Here is a 17,050-nt window from a genome sequence, read left to right on the forward strand (position 1 = left end):
ATTTATAAAATGACTTTTGGTTACATACTAAGCAGAGTAGAAAGCAAATGTCATCTACGCTTAAGTTAGGGTACAGATGCTACTACCTACCAATTGTATGACCTTATTCAAGAACCTGACCAGATCCGGTCTTCAGTATCTTCATGTTTCATTGGTAATAATAATAAAATAATAAAAATGCCACCTAACAAGCAGATGGTAACAAATCACATGAGCTAATGTACATGAAAGTACATCATAAACTGGACAAGGGAAAACAAATTACTTGTTATAGCACAGCAATTGATAACCATCTGACCAAAATCTGCTAGCAGTAAACCATTTGAATCTCACGTAGAGTTACACATGGAACACTTACATGTATAGCAAATGCATGCTTTATTTAGGGATTAATAGTGGAAATGGAAAGCAATCATTACAAAAAGCTACACTAAGTAGCTTTTTTTTTTAACAGCAGTTACAGACATTTATTTTATAATAAGAAAGGTACAACCGTATTTATTAAACTTGAGGGTAGGAAAGCACATTCAGGAAGAAGCTCTCAAACTAAAGCTCAGAACTGGTGCCCGAAAGAAGTGACACAGACTCCACCGTCCCACATGGTGGAGTCTTGCCTTTCCTCAGGGTGAGTGGGAGTCGCGGCAGCGCCCCTGCGCAGGCCTTCTCACCCTACCTGCTGTGCTTATTAACCTACAATAAGCACCGCTGGGCAAAGGAAGGGAGAAAAGGTAGTTCATCACTTGAGAAAAGGACAAAGTGCTTACTAAGCTGCTCCTTACTACTTAACCAAAGGTAGATCAGAAAACATATAAATACACTGCAAAAAAAAAAAAAAGTTAATAGAAGCGAAAAAACAAACCCTTAGATTTCAAAATAATTCACTGAAGTATATTTCAATGTCACTAAGTATTTTGCTTTTACAAATACTTACTTGTAAAAATAAGTAGCTAGGCAGTACGTTGTCAAATGAGGGGCTCAGATACACTGGGTCTGTCATTCTTACGCCTATGCCTCTGAAAAACAGGAAATCTAACATTACTCAGTATAAATTAGACAATCTACACAATCTCCACTTCTAAGAATATATGCAAGTAACATGTCAAATATAAGATGTTCTGCCTTTTAAAACCTTTTCTTACTCAACACCAAAATACTTAAAAGTATTCCTGTGAAGTGTTTCTGGATTTTTACCCACAGTACAGTAGGCCACTGGGAGCACTAAAAAGGGTAAAGTTAAGTTCAAGAAGTGTGGTGTAAGATGGCGGAAGAGTAAGACGCGGAGATCACCTTCCTCCCCACGGATACACCAGAAATAGAGCTACACGTGGAACAACCCCTACAGAACACCTACTGAACGCTGGCAGAAGACCCCAGACCTCCCAAAAGGCAAGAAACTCCCCACATACCTGGGTAGGGCAAAGCGGAGAGATTCCCGCACAGAGGAGCGGTGCCGAGCGGCACTCACCAGCCCGAGAGGCTTGGCTGCTCGCCCGCCGGGGCGGACGGCGCTGGAAGCTGAGGCTCGGGCTTTGGTCAGAGCGCAGGGAGAGGACTGGGGCTGGCGGTGAGAACTCAGCCTGAAGGGGGCTAGTGTGCCGCGGCTAGCCGGGAGGGAGTCCGGGAAAACTCTGGAGCTGCCGAAGAGGCAGGAGACTTTTTCTTCCCTCTTGGTTTCCTGGTGCGCGAGGAGAGGGGATTAAGAGTGCTGCTTAAAGGGGCTCCACAGACGGGCGCGAGTCGCGGCTGAAAGCGCGGAGCCCAGTGACGGGCGTGGGACGCTGGGGCTGCTGCTGCCGCCGCCAAGAAGCCTGTGTGCGAGCGCAGGCCACTGTCCACGCTGCCCTTCCGGGAGCCTGTGCAGCCCGCCACTGCCGGGGTCCCGGGATCCAGGGGCGGCTTCCCTGGGAGAACGCACGGCGCGCCTCGGGCTGGTGCAACGTCACGCCGACCTCTGCCGCTGCAGGCTCGCCCCGCACTCCGTGCCCCTCCCTCCCGCCCGACCTGAGTGAGCCAGACTCCCCGAAGAGGCTGCTCCTTTAACCCTGTCCTGTCTGAGCGAAGAACAGACGCCCTCCGGCGACCTACACGCAGAGGCGGGGCCAAATCCAAAACTGAGACCCAGGAGCTGTGAGAACAAAGAAGAGAAAGGGAAACCTCCCCCAGCAGCCTCAGAAGCAGCGGGTTAAAGCTCCACAATCAACTTGATGTACCCTGCATCTGTGGAATACATGAATAGACAACAAACCATCCCAAATTGAGGAGCCAGGAGTCAGTGCTATGCCTCTGAGGTGGGAGAGCCAACTTCAGGACAATGGTCCACAAGAGACCTCCCAGCTCCACATAATATCAAACGGCGAAAATCTTCCAGAGATCTCCATCTCAACACCAGCACCCAGCTTCACTCAACGACCAGCAAGCTACAGTGCTGGACACCCTATGCCACACAACTAGCAAGACAGGAACACAACGCCACCCATTAGCAGAGAGGTGGGCTAAAATCATAAAAAGTCCGCAGACACCCCAAAACACACCAGCAGACGTGGACCTGCCCACCACAAAGACAAGATCCAGCCTCATCCAGCAGAACACAGGCACTAGTCCCCTCCACCAGGAAGCCTACACAACCCACTAAACCAACCTTAGCCACTGGGGACAGACACCAAAAACAACGGGAACTACGAACCTGCAGCCTGCAAAAAGGAGACCCCAAACACAGTAACATAAGCAAAATGAGAAGACAGAAAAACACACAGCAGGAGAAGGAGCAAGGAAAAAACCCACCAGATCTAACAAATGAAGAGGTAATAGGCAGTCTACCTGAAAAAGAATTCAGAATAATGATGGTAAAGATGATCCAAGATTCTACTTCCAAGATCCAAAATCTTGGAAATAGAATAGACAAAATGCAAGAAACAGTTAACAAGGACCTAGAAGAACTAAAGATGAATCAAGCATTGATTAAAAACACAATAAATGAAATAAAAAATACTCTAGATGGGATCAATAGCAGAATAACTGAGGCAGAAGAACGGATAAGTGACGGGGAAGATAAAATAGTGGAAATAACTGCTGCAGAGCAAAATAAAGAAAAAAGAATGAAAAGAACAGAGGACAGTCTCAGAGACCTCTGGGACAACATTAAATGCACCAACATTCGAATTATAGGGGTTCCAGAAGAAGAAGAGAAAAAGAAAGGGACTGAGAAAATATTTGAAGAGATTATAGTTGAAAACTTCCCTAATATGGGAAAGGAAATAGTTAATCAAGTCCAGGAGGCACAGAGAGTCCCATACAGAATAAATCCAAGGAGAAATACACCAAGACACATATTAATCAAACTGTCAAAAATTAAACACAAAGAAATCATATTAAAAGCAGCAAGGCAAAAACAACAAATAACACACAAGGGAATCCCCATCAGGATAACAGCTGATCTCTCAGCAGAAACTCTACAAGCCAGAAGGGAGTGGCAGGACATAATTAAAGTGATGAAGGAGAAAAACCTGCAACCAAGATTACTCTACCCAGCAAGGATCTCATTCAGATTTGATGGAGAAATTAAAACGTTTACAGACAAGCAAAAGCTGAGAGAGTTCAGCACCACCAAACCAGCTTTACAACAAATGCTAAAGGAACTTCTCTAGACAAGAAACAAAACAGAAGGAAAAGACCTACCATAACGAACCCAAAACAATTAAGAAAATGGGAATAGGAACATACATATCAATAATTACCTTAAATGTAAATGGACTAAATGCTCCCACCAAAAGACACAGATTGGCTGAATGGATACAAAAACAAGACCCATATATATGCTGTCTACAAGAGACCCACTTCAGACCTAGAGACACATACAGACTGAAAGTAAGGGGATGGAAAAAGATATTCCATGCAAATGGAAACCAAAAGAAAGCTGGAGTAGCAATTCTCATATCAGACAAAATAGACTTTAAAATAAAGACTACTAGAAGAGACAAAGAAGGACACTACATAATGATCAAGGGATCGATCCAAGAAGAAGATAAAACAATTGTAAATATTTATGCACCAAACATAGGAACACCTCAATACATAAGGCAAATACTAACAGCCATAAAAGGAGAAATCAACAGTAACACAATCATAGTAGGGGACTTTAACACCCCACTTTCACCAATGGACAGATCATCCAAAATGAAAATAAATAAGGAAACACAAGCTGTAAATGATACATTAAACAAGATGGACTTAATTGATATTTATAGGACATTCCATCCAAAAACAACAGAATACACATTTTTCTCAAGCGCTCATGGAACATTCTCCAGGATAGATCATATCTTGGGTCACAAATCAAGCCTTGGTAAATTTAAGAAAATTGAAATTGTATCAAGTATCCTTTCCGACCACAATGCTATGAGACTAGATATCAATTACAGGAAAAGGATCTGTAAAAAACACAAACACATGGAGGCTAAACAATACACTACTTAATAACGAAGTGATCACTGAAGAAATCAAAGAGGAAATTAAAAAATACCTAGAAACAAATGACAATGGAGACACGACGACCCAAAACCTATGGGATGCAGCAAAAGCAGTTCTAAGAGGGAAGGTTATAGCAATACAATCCCACCTTAAGAAACAGGAAACATCTCGAATAAACAACCTAACCTTGCACCTAAAGCAATTAGAGAAAGAAGAACAAAAACATCCCAAAGTTAGCAGAAGGAAAGAAATCATAAAAATCAGATCAGAAATAAATGAAAAAGAAATGAAGGAAACGATAGCAAAGATCAATAAAACTAAAAGCTGGTTCTTTGAGAAGATAAAAAAATTGATAAACCATTAGCCAGACTCATCAAGAAAAAAAGGGAGAAGACTCAAATCAATAGAATTAGAAATGAAAAAGGAGAAGTAACAACTGACACTGCAGAAATACAAAAGATCATGAGAGATTACTATAAGCAACTCTATGCCAATAAAATGGACAACCTGGAAGAAATGGACAAATTCTTAGAAATGCACAACCTGCCAAGACTGAATCAGGAAGAAATAGAAAATATGAACAGACCAATCACAAGCACTGAAATTGAAACTGTGATCAAAAATCTTCCAACAAACAAAAGCCCAGGACCAGATGGCTTCACAGGCGAATTCTATCAAGCATTTAGAGAAGAGCTAACACCTATCCTTCTCAAACTCTTCCAAAATATAGCAGAGGGAGGAACACTCCCAAACTCATTCTACAAGGCCACCGTCACCCTGATACCAAAACCAGACAAAGATGTCACAAAGAAAGAAAACTACAGGCCAATATCACTGATGAACATAGATGCAAAAATCCTCAACAAAATACTAGCAAACAGAATCCTACAGCACATTAAGAGGATCATACACCATGATCAAGTGGGGTTTATTCCAGGAATGCAAGGATTCTTCAATATATGCAAATCAATCAACGTGATACACCATATTAACAAACTGAAGGAGAAAAACCATATGATCATCTCAATAGATGCAGAGAAAGCTTTCGACAAAATTCAACACCAATTTATGATAAAAACCCTGCAGAAAGTAGGCATAGAGGGAACTTTCCTCAACATAATAAAGGCCATATATGACAAACCCACAGCCAGCATCGTCCTCAATGGTAAAACACTGAAACCATTTCCTCTAAGATCAGGAACAAGACAAGGTTGCCCACTCTCACCACTCTTATTCAACATAGTTTTGGAAGTTTTAGCCACAGCAATCAGAGAAGAAAAGGAAATAAAAGGAATCCAAATGGGAAAAGAAGAAGTAAAGCTGTCACTGTTTGCAGATGACATGATACTGTACATAGAGAATCCTAAAGATGCTAACAGAAAACTACTAGAGCTAATCAATGAATTTGGTAAAGTAGCAGGATACAAAATTAATGCACAGAAATCTCTGGCATTCCTATATACTAATGATGAAAAATCTGAAAGTGAAATCAAGGAAACACTCCCATTTACCATTGCAACAAAAAGAATAAAATATCTAGGAATAAACCTACCTAAGGAGACAAAAGACCTGTATGCAGAAAATTATAAGACACTGATGAAAGAAATTAAAGATGATACAAATAGATGGAGAGATGTACCATGTTCTTGGATTGGAAGAATCAACATTGTGAAAATGACTCTACTACCCAAAGCAATCTACAGATTCAATGTAATCCCTATCAAACTACCACTGGCATTTGTCACAGAACTAGAACAAAAAATTTCACAATTTGTATGGAAACACAAAAGACCCTGAATAGCCAAAGCAATCTTGAGAACGAAAAATGGAGCTGGAGGAATCAGGCTCCCTGACTTCAGACTATACTACAAAGCTACAGTAATCAAGACAGTATGGTACTGGCACAAAAACAGAAAGATAGATCAATGGAACAGGATAGAAAGCCCAGAGATAAACCCATGCACATATGGTCACCTTATCTTTGATAACGGAGGCAGGAATGTACAGTGGAGAAAGGACAGTCTCTTCAATAAGTGGTGCTGGGAAAACTGGACAGGGACATGTAAAAGTATGAGATTAGATCACTCCCTAACACCATACACAAAAAGAAGCTCAAAATGGATTAAAGACCTAAATGTAAGGCCAAACACTATCAAACTCTTAGAGGAAAACATAGGCAGAACACTCTATGACATAAATCACAGCAAGATCCTTTTTGACCCACCTCCTAGAGAAATGGAAATAAAGACAAAAATAAACACATGGGACCTAATGAAACTTAAAAGCTTTTGCACAGCAAAGGAAACCATAAACAAGACCAAAAGACAACCCTCAGAATGGGAGAAAATATTTGCAAATGAATCAACTGACAAAGGATTAATCTCTAAAATTTATAAGCAGCTCACGCAGTTCAATAACAAAAAAACAAACAACCCAATCCAAAAATGGGCAGAAGACCTAAATAGACATTTCTCCACAGAAGACATACAGACTGCCAACAAACACATGAAAGGATGCTCAACATCTTTACTCATTAGAGAAATGCAAATCAAAACTACAATGAGATATCATCTCACACCAGTCAGAATGGCCATCATCAAAAAATCTACAAACAATAAATGCTGGAGAGGGTGTGGAAAAAAAGGAACACTCTTGCACTGCTGGTGGGAATGTGAATTGGTACAGCCACTATGGAGAACGGTATGGAGGTTCCTTAAAAAACTACAAATAGAACTACCATATGATCCAGCAATCCCACTACTGGGCATATACCCTGAGAAAACCATAATTCAAAAAGAGACATGTACCAAAATGTTCATAGCAGCCCTATTTACAATAGCCCGGAGATGGAAGCAACCTAAGTGTCCATCATCGGATGAATGGATAAAGAAGATGTGGCACATATATACAATGGAATATTACTCAGCCATAAAAAGAAATGAAACTGAGCTATTTGTAATGAGGTGGATGGACCTAGAGTCTGTCATACAGAGTGAAGTAAGTCAGAAAGAGAAAGACAAATACTGTATGCTGACACATATATATGGAATTTAAGAAAAAAAATGTCATGAAGAACATAGGGGTAAGACAGGAATAAAGACACAGACCTACTAGAGAATGGACTTGAGGATATGGGGAGGGGGAAGGGTAAGCTGTGACAAAGCGAAAGAGAGGCATGGACATATATACACTACCAAACGTAAGGTAGATAGCTAGTGGGAAGCAGCCGCATAGCACAGGGAGATCAGCTCGGTGGTTTGTGACCGCCTGGAGGGGTGGGATAGGGAGGGTGGGAGGGAGACGCCACAGGGAGGGGATATGGGAACATATGTATATGTATAACTGATTAAATTTGTTATAAAGCAAAAAAAAATTAAAAAAAATAAAATAAAATAAAATAAAATGAACCTTAAAAAAAAAAAAGGGTAAAGTTACATAAAATTTTCATTTAAGCACCACTGCATTCCTTTAGAGATCTGCACAGACTAAAAAGTGAAGACCATCTGAGTCTTTATTCACTGATGCATTCTCATCCTTCTGGTAACAGATTTATGACCACTGTTATGAGCCTGCCAATTCAACAAACATTTTGTGATCCCTTCAGTTTGCCAGGCACTATGCTCGGTACTTGTATGAAAAATAAAAACATATGTTAAGAATCATGCTGGTGATAAGCCATGACAAACGTGCCACACTGCTTCCCTCTCATCTCGTTAGAGAGTAACTGCCCAGTACTGACACTACCCACAGGATGACCTTTGCCACCTCTGTCCCCAACTGTGAGTGGCAGTGGACCTGATCGGAGCAGGAAGGGCCAGGGCCCAGGATGGCCTGGTGGACGGGGATCCATTAAGACAAACATCGCAGTCAGAGAGGCTGTCCAATGGGACAGAAGGTACACAAGCACACTGTTAGAGAAAAGCCAAGCGTGGCCAGCTGCACAGGTCACACGAGAGAGAGCGAGACAACGGGAAAATCAACGTGCGGTTCCAGGGATTAAAGGGGCACGGAAAGAAGAACGGGGCCCGCAGACACAGCATGTAGATAAGTTCAGAGTTCATGAACTGACCGTGGCAAAGAAGCACCTACACAAACATGTGTACCCTACGTGATGTAGATGGGCTGATTTTACTCAACACTCTGACACCACATGTGTGGGCTTCTCTCTCACCCACCAACTCTCCACCTCTCTGGACACCAGGTGGGTGTCCTACAGTTCACTTAACTTCTGACAGACTGCCTGGGGTCATCGTCAGAATCCACAGGTTCAGCCCAACAAGACTGGGCCCGCTCCAGGTGCCAGCTGCACCTCCCAGGCTGCGACCTGGCCTTGTGACTGGCTGGCTATGAATTTGGAGGCTCCTAGACTCCCTCCCCAGCTTTGACAATTCACCAGGATGACTCACAGAACTCAGGAAAACAATTTACCTGTCTGCCTACCAACCGGAAGCTTTTGGCACATGAAGGCAAATAAAAGGGAAGGCTATTAAATACAGGAAACAGTTGCATGTAGTAACACTAATATATTTAAAAATAAGTCAACAGTAAACCACTGAAAAAAAAAATATATATATATATACACACCCAAGATGGGCATCTTTTGTATTAAGAAAGGAAGCACTGTAAAATAATTCTGAATTTGTGTTGGTTGTAGATTGAGTGTACTGCTGAAGAATATCGGGTTCTTGTTTTCTGTTTTGTTTCTTTGTGTGCACATGCGTGTGTGTGTGTTTGGGTATTTTTTTCTTTAACTGACAAGCCATGTTGAGAGGTCTTGGACCACTGCTTTTCTCCTATGTGAGTCAATACACAGTGCTGCTGTGTGTCTATATTTTGTGTGTGTGTGTATTTGCTAATTTTTATTAATTCTAGTTTTTCATCAAATAAGTTTGACTTTCTTTTCTGTAAAAAAAAAACAAAAACAAAAACTGATGACTTCACTTACGGTCCCCAGTTTACTATGAAGGATACAACTGGGGAAACAGCCAAACAGAAGGGATGCATCGGGCAAGGCGTGAGGGGGGCCATGGATACACCACCCTCCCAGCACCTAGATGTGTTCACCGACCTGGAAGCTGTCCAAGCCCCTCGTTCAGTGGCTTTTAGGGAGGTTTCATCACATGGGCATGACTGATTAAGTCACGGGCACTGGTGGCTAGCTCAGTCTCCCGGCCTTCTCTCTTCCCTGGAGGTCTGGGATGAGGCACAAGGGCCACCCTCTGATCACATGCTTGGCTGCTCTGGCCAACAGCCCTGTCCTGAAGCTGTCGGGCGGGGGTACAGAAGCACTCTTACCACTCCTGAGATTCCAAGGGCTTTGGGAGCTGTGTGCCAGCAACCTGGGACACAGACCAAATTATTTATGTATTTCTTATTATGCCACAGCAGAGTAAGTTTATGCTGACCCTTCACAGTGAAGTAATTTCTGCAGGCATTTGCGGGCCGTCACTGCAGTGGGTCTGACGACCAGTGTTAACTCCTTTCTTCTTCTTCCCATGCCTTTTACCCTCACTCCTCTGTGCAACACTTGGTATCTCCAGATCTGCACCTTTAATCGGAGTTAAGCCTCGTCCTTGCTCCAGTCAGGATCAAATCAAACCACTTCTTAGTTAAACAGTTCTTGCCCCTGAGCAGAAAATACACAAAAGAAACTTACGGAATGTCACTGCCTCACGTTCAAAAGTCCGTCCTTTGTTGAGACAACTGGGGCGCTGACCTTGGTCAACACCTGGCCCCCGGCGCCAGCATCGAGACCCACTACTGAACGCCCTGAATCATCACTCAAGTGACTCTATCCTGCAGGGCTCCAGGCCTCTGCAACATACTGAAACGAACGCTTATACGCCTGCCTTCCTAACCCAGTTCCCACCAGTGCTTCAAGTTCTGGTTCCCTTTGCGCTATCTCCCTCTGACCACGCCTACCAGCACAAGAGTGTCCATCTGTACAGTATTTAATTTAAAGTAACATGACAAAATAATTTAAGCCAGTTATTGTTCAGGTATGGGCTGACATGTTTCCTTTAAAACTATTTCTGTACCACGTATCTCCACATAATAATGCGAAATATAACACCTCATAGGATGAACAATCTGTTAGTAAACTAATCTGAGTCTACTAATGATTCAACTCAGCTGGCATTCAAGAAACCAAAGGGCACAAATTCACTGACTGACTGTACAAATGTACTGTTAACAGAGTTGGTCCTAAGTTTGAAAAGAATATAAACAGTGTCTAGATGCCACATTTCTTTGCTGTGGAAGCAGGCTTTTTCTCACATAGGCAGAGACTGAAATCATAATGGCCTACCTGAATGCTGAGTTTAAAAATCAACAGTTTCTTGGTTTCCTAACAAGATGGAGAAGCAGCAGGACCGGAGCTCATCTTCTCTCGTGAAAACACCAAAATCACAACTAACTTCTGAACAACCATCAACAAAAAAGGGCCAGAACCTACCAATAAAGAGATACTACTTCCAAAGATAAAGAAGAAGCCACAGCGACACAGCAGGAGGGGCAGGTTCCTGACACAATCAAATCCCGTACCCGCTGGGTGGGTGACACAGGAAATGGAAAATAATTGTATCACAGAGGTTCTCCCACAGGAGTGAGAGTTCTGAACCCCAGGTCAGGCTCCCCAGTCTGGGGGTCTGGCATCAAGAGGAGGAGAGGCCAGAGCATTTGGCTTTGAAGGCCAGTGGGGCTTGATCACAGGAACTCCACAGGACTGAGGGAAACAGAAACGCCACTCTTGGAGGGCGCACACAAGGTCTCATGCACACAGGGACCCAAGGGAAAAAGAGGTGACTTCCTAGGAGCCTGGGCCAGACCTACCTGCTGGTCTTGGACGGTCTTCTGTGGCTCACTGTGGGGACAAGGACACAGGTGGCAGAGGTACTGGGGGGCACCCATTGGCATGAGCTGTCCTGGAGGCCACCATTTTGAAGCCAAGACCTGACCCCACCCAACAGCCCTTAGGATATAGTACTGGGATTCCTCAGGCCAAAAAAACAAACAGGGTGGGAATACAGCCCCACCCATCTGCAGACAGACTGTTTAAAGGCTTCCTGAGTCCACAGCCACCTCTAAACACAACACTTGACATGCCCTACCCACCAGAGGGACAACACCCAGCTCCACCCACCAGTGGGCAGCCACCAGTCCCTCCCACCAGGAAGCCTGCACAAGCCTCTTAGACCAGCTGCACCCACAAGGTGGCACACACCAAGAGGAACTACAATCCTGCAGCCTGTGGGACTGCAAACACAGAGAGATACACACAAAATGAGATGGCAGACGAATATGTTCTAGACAAAGGAATGAGATAAAACACCAGAAGAACAACTAAGTCAAGTGGAGACTGGAAAAGAATTCATAGTAGTGACAGTAAAGATGATACAAGATCTCAGAAAAAGAATGGTGGCACAGATCAAGAAGATACAAGAAATGTTTAAGAAAGAGCCAAGAGATTTAAACAACAGAATTGAACAATGAGGAAGAAGAACGGATAAGTGAGCTGGAAGACAGAATGGTGTAAAGCACTGCCATGGAACAGAAAAAAGAATGTTTCAGAGACCTCTGGGACAACATTAAAAACACCAACATTCACATTATAGGGGCCGCAGAAGGAGAAGAGTGAAAGAAAGGACCTGAGAAAATGTTTGAAGAGATAATACCTGAAACTTTCCCTAACATGGGAAAGAAAACAGTCACCCAAGTCCAGGAAGTGCAGAGTCCCATACAGGATAAACCCAAGGAGAAACATGCCAAGACACATATTAATCAAACTGCCAAAAATTAAAGGCAGAGAAAATAGTAAAAGTAAAAAGAGAAAAGCAACAAATAAAATACAAGGGAATCCCCATAAGGTTATCAACTGATTTTTCAGGAGAAACTCTGCAGGCCAGAAGGGAGTGGCACAATATATTTAAAGTGATGAAAGGGAAAAACCTACAACCAAGACTACTCTACTCAGCAAGGCTCTCATTCAGGTTTGACAGACAATCAAAAGCTACGAGAATTCGGCACCACCAAACCAGCTTTACAACAAATGCAAAAGGAACTTCTCTAGACGGAACAGAAAAAGCCACAACTAGAAACAAGAAAATTACTAATCGAAAAGCTCACCAGTAAAAGCAAACATAAAGGTAGGAAATCATCCACACATAAATATGATATCAAAACCAGCAATCGTGAGGAGAGTACAAATGCTGGATACCAGAAATGCACTGGAAATTAAGAGACCAGCAACTTAAAACAATTTTGTATATATATATATAAAAGTCATGGGAACCGCAAACCAAAAATCTACAATAGATACACACTCAAAAAAGAAAAAGCAATCCAAACACAACATTAAAGATGGTCATGAAATCACAAGAGAAAAGAACAAAACAAGGTAAGAAAAAAGACCTACAAGAACAAATCCAAAACAATTAACAAAATGGCAATAAGAACATACATATCGATAATTACCTTAAATGTAAGTAGATTAAAAGCTCCAATCAAAAGACACAGACTGGCTGAATGAATACAAAAACAAGACCCATACATATGCTGTCTACAAGAGAACCACTTCAGATCTAGGGATACATACAGACTGAATGTGAGGGGATGGAAAAAGGTATTCCATGCAAATGGAAATCAAAAGAAAGCTGGAGTAGTGATACTCATATCAAAAAAAATAGACTTTAAAATAAAGACTGTTACAAGAGACAAAAAAAGGACACTACATAATGATCAAGGAATCAATCCAAGAAGAAGATATAACAACTGTAAATATATATTCACCCAACACTGGAGCACCACAATATGTAAGGCAAATGCTAACAGCCATAACAGGAGAACTTGACAGTAACACAATAATAGTAGGGGACTTTAACACCCCACTTTCATCAACAGACAGATCATCCAGACAGAAAATCAATAAGGAAAAACAGGCCTTAAATGACACATTAAACCAGATGGACTTGATTATGTACAGAGCATTCCATCCGAAAGCAGCAGAATATACATTCTTTTCATGGGCACATGGCACAATCTCCAGGATTAATCACATGCTGGGCCATAAATCAAGCCTCAGTAAATTTAAGAAAATTGAAATCATATCAAGCATCTTTTCTGACCACAACGCTATGAGATTAGAAATAAATTACAAGAAAAAAAAAACTGTAAAAACACAAACACATGGAGGCTAAACAATATGTTACTAAACGACCTAATGGATCACTGAAGAAATCAAAGAGAAAATCAAAAACTACCTAGAGACAAATGAAAACAAAAGCACAACGATCCAAAACCTATGGGACACATCAAAAGCAGGTCTAAGAGGGACAATCTTACCTCAGGAAACAAGAAAAATCTCAAATAAACAACCTAACCATATACCTAAAGCAACTAGAGAAAGAAGAAGAAAACCCAAAGTTAATAGAGGGAAAGAAACCATAAAGATCAGAGCAGAAATAAATGAAATAGAGATGAAGAAAACAAAAGGAAAGATCAATGAAACTGAAAGCTGATTCTTTGAAAAGATAAACAAAATTGATAAACCTTCAGCCAGACTCATCAAGAAAAAGATGGAGAGGGCTCAAATCAATAAAATTAGAAATGACAAAGGAGAAGTTACAATGGACACTACAGAAATACAAAGGATCATAAGAGACTACTACAAGCAACTATATGCCAATAAAACAGACAACCTAGAAGAAATGGACAAATTCCTATAAAGGTACAATCTCGCAGGACTGAACCAGGAAGAAACAGAAAATATGAACAGACCAATCACAAGCACTGAAATTGAAACTGTGATTTAAAAACTTCCAACAAACAAAAGGCCAGGACCAGATGGCTTCACAGGCAAAGTCTATCAAACATTTTCATAAGAGTTAACACATCCTTCTGAAACTCTTCCAAAAAACTGCAGAGGAAGGAACACTCCCAAGTTCATTCTACAAGGCCACCGTCACTGTGATACTAAAACCAGACAAAGATACCACAAAAAAAAGAAAATTACAGGCCAATTATCACTAATGAACATACATGCAAAAAATCCTGAACAAAATACTAGCAAACCAAATCCAACAATACATTAAAAGGATCATAAACCATGATCAAGTGGGATTTATCATAGGAATGCAAGGATTTTTCAATATCCACAAATCAATTAGTGTGACACACCACATTAACAAATTGAAGAATAAAAATCATATGATCATCTCAATAGATGCAGAAAAAGCTTTTGACAAAATTTACAATAACCCATTTATGATAAAAACTCTCCAGAAAGTGGGCATAGAGGGAACCTACCTCAGCATAATAAAGGCCACATATGACAAACCCACAGCTAACACATTCTCAGTGGTGAAAAGCTGAAAGCATTTCCTCTAAGATCAGGAATAAGACAAGGATGTCCACTCTCACCACTTTTATTCAACATAGTTTTGGAGGTCCTGGCCACAGCAATCAGAGAAGAATGAATGAATAAATGAATAAATAAATAAATAAGTAAATAAACGGAATCCAAAATAAACAAATAAATAAATGGAATCCAAATTGGAAAAGAAGTAGTAAAACTGTCACTGTTTGCAGATGACGTGATACTATACATAGAAAATCCTAAAGATGCCACCAGAAAAATACCAGAGCTCATCAAGGAATTCAGTAAAGTTGCAGGATATAAAATTCATATACAAAAATCTCTTGCATTCCTATACACTAACAACAAAAGATCAGAAAGAGAAATTAACAAAACAATCCCATTTACCCTTGCAACAAAACGAATAAAATATCTAGGGATAAACCTACCTAAGGAGGCAAAAGACCTGTACTCTGAAAACTATAAGACATTGATGAAAGAAACTGAAGATGACACAAACAGATAGAAAGATATACCATGCTCTTGGGTTGGAATAATCAATACTGTCAAAATGACTATACTACCCAAGGCAATCTACAGATTCAATGCAATCCCTATCAAATTACCAATGGCATTTTTCACAGAACCAGAACAATAAATTTTAAAATTTATATGGAAACACAAAAGACCCCAAATAGCCAAAGCAATCCTGAAAAAGGAAAACGGATCTGAAAGAATCAGACACCCTGACTTCAGACTATACTACAAAGCTACAGTCATCAAAGCTATACTATACTGGCACAAAGACAGACTTGTAGATCAAAGGAACAGGACAAAAAGCCCAGAAATAAACCCAAGCACCTATGGTCAATTATTCTATGACAAAGGAGGCAAGACAATACAATCGAGAAAATACAGTCTCTTCAATAAGTGGTGCTGGGAATACTGGACAGCTACATGTAAAGGAATGAAATTAGAACATTTTTTAACACCATATACTAAAATAAACTCAAAATGGATTAAAGACCTAAATGTAAGACCTGATACTATAAAACTCTTAGAGGAAAACATAGGAAGAATACTCTGACATAAATCACAGCAATATCTTTGTGGATCCACCTCCTAGAGTAGTGAAAATAAAAACAAAAATAAACAAATGGGACCTAATGAAACTTCAAAGCTTTTGCACAGCAAAGGAAACCATAAACAAAATGAAAAGATAACCCACAAAATGGGAGAAAATATTTGCAAATGGTGCAACAGACAAGGGATTAATCTCCAAAATATACAAACAGCTCATGCAGCTCTATATCAAAAACACAAACAACCCATTCAAAAAATGGGAAGATCTAAACAGACATTTCTCCAAAGATGACATACCAATGGCCATGAAAAGAAGCTCAACATCATTAATTATTAGAGAAATCAAAACTACAATGAGGTATCACCTCACACCAGTCAGAATGGCCATCATCAAAAAGTCTACAAACAATAACTGCTGGAGAGGGTGTGGTGAAAAGGGAACCCACTTGCACTGTTGGTGGGAATGTAAATTGATGCAACCACTATGGAGAACAGTATGGAGGTTCCTTTAAAAACTAAAAATAGAGCCACCATATGATCCAGCAATCCTACTCCTGGGCATATATCTGGAGGAACTCATTCTTCAAAAAGGTACATTCAGCCCAATATTCATTGCAGCACTATTTACAATAGCCAAGGCATGGAAGCAACCTAAGTGTCCACTGACAGATGAATGGATAAAGAAGATGTGGCACATATATACAATGGAATATTACTCAGCCATTAAAAATGATATAATGACATTTACAGCAACATTGATGGACCTAGAAATTATCATACTAAGTGAAGTATGTCAGACAGAGAAAGACAAATTTCATATATCACTTATATGTGGAATCTAAAAAAATTATACAAATGAACTTATTTACAAAACAGAAACAGACTCACAGACTTAGAGAATGCCCTACGATTACCAGAGGGGAAAGGTGTGGGGGGAGGGAAAGATTGGAAGGTTGGGATTACCATGCACCCATCACTATATCTAAAACGGATAACCAGCAAGGACCTACTGCATGCATAGCACAGGGGACTCCGCTCAATACTCTGTAATAACCTACATGGGAAGAAAGTCTGGAAAAGAATAGATACGTGTATATGTATAACTGAGTCACTTTGCTGTCACCTGAAACTACCTCAACATTGTAAATC

General features: G+C 40.8%; 1 protein-coding gene across 3 annotated transcripts in view; it reads right to left on the reverse strand.

Annotated features, from left to right (window-relative positions):
• The window catches only part of NSUN6 (NOP2/Sun RNA methyltransferase 6), a 73,951-nt gene that overhangs the window by 38,141 nt on the left and 18,760 nt on the right, over positions 1–17,050 (reverse strand). For all 3 annotated transcript variants that reach the window (XM_060095504.1, XM_060095506.1, XM_060095505.1), the window contains exon 6: positions 932–1,013. In XM_060095504.1, the coding sequence (XP_059951487.1) occupies positions 932–1,013 (82 nt within the window). The remainder of the gene's footprint in view (positions 1–931; positions 1,014–17,050) is intronic.

The sequence above is a fragment of the Mesoplodon densirostris genome, chromosome 4, assembly GCF_025265405.1.
Source record: "Mesoplodon densirostris isolate mMesDen1 chromosome 4, mMesDen1 primary haplotype, whole genome shotgun sequence".
NCBI lineage: Eukaryota > Metazoa > Chordata > Mammalia > Artiodactyla > Ziphiidae > Mesoplodon > Mesoplodon densirostris.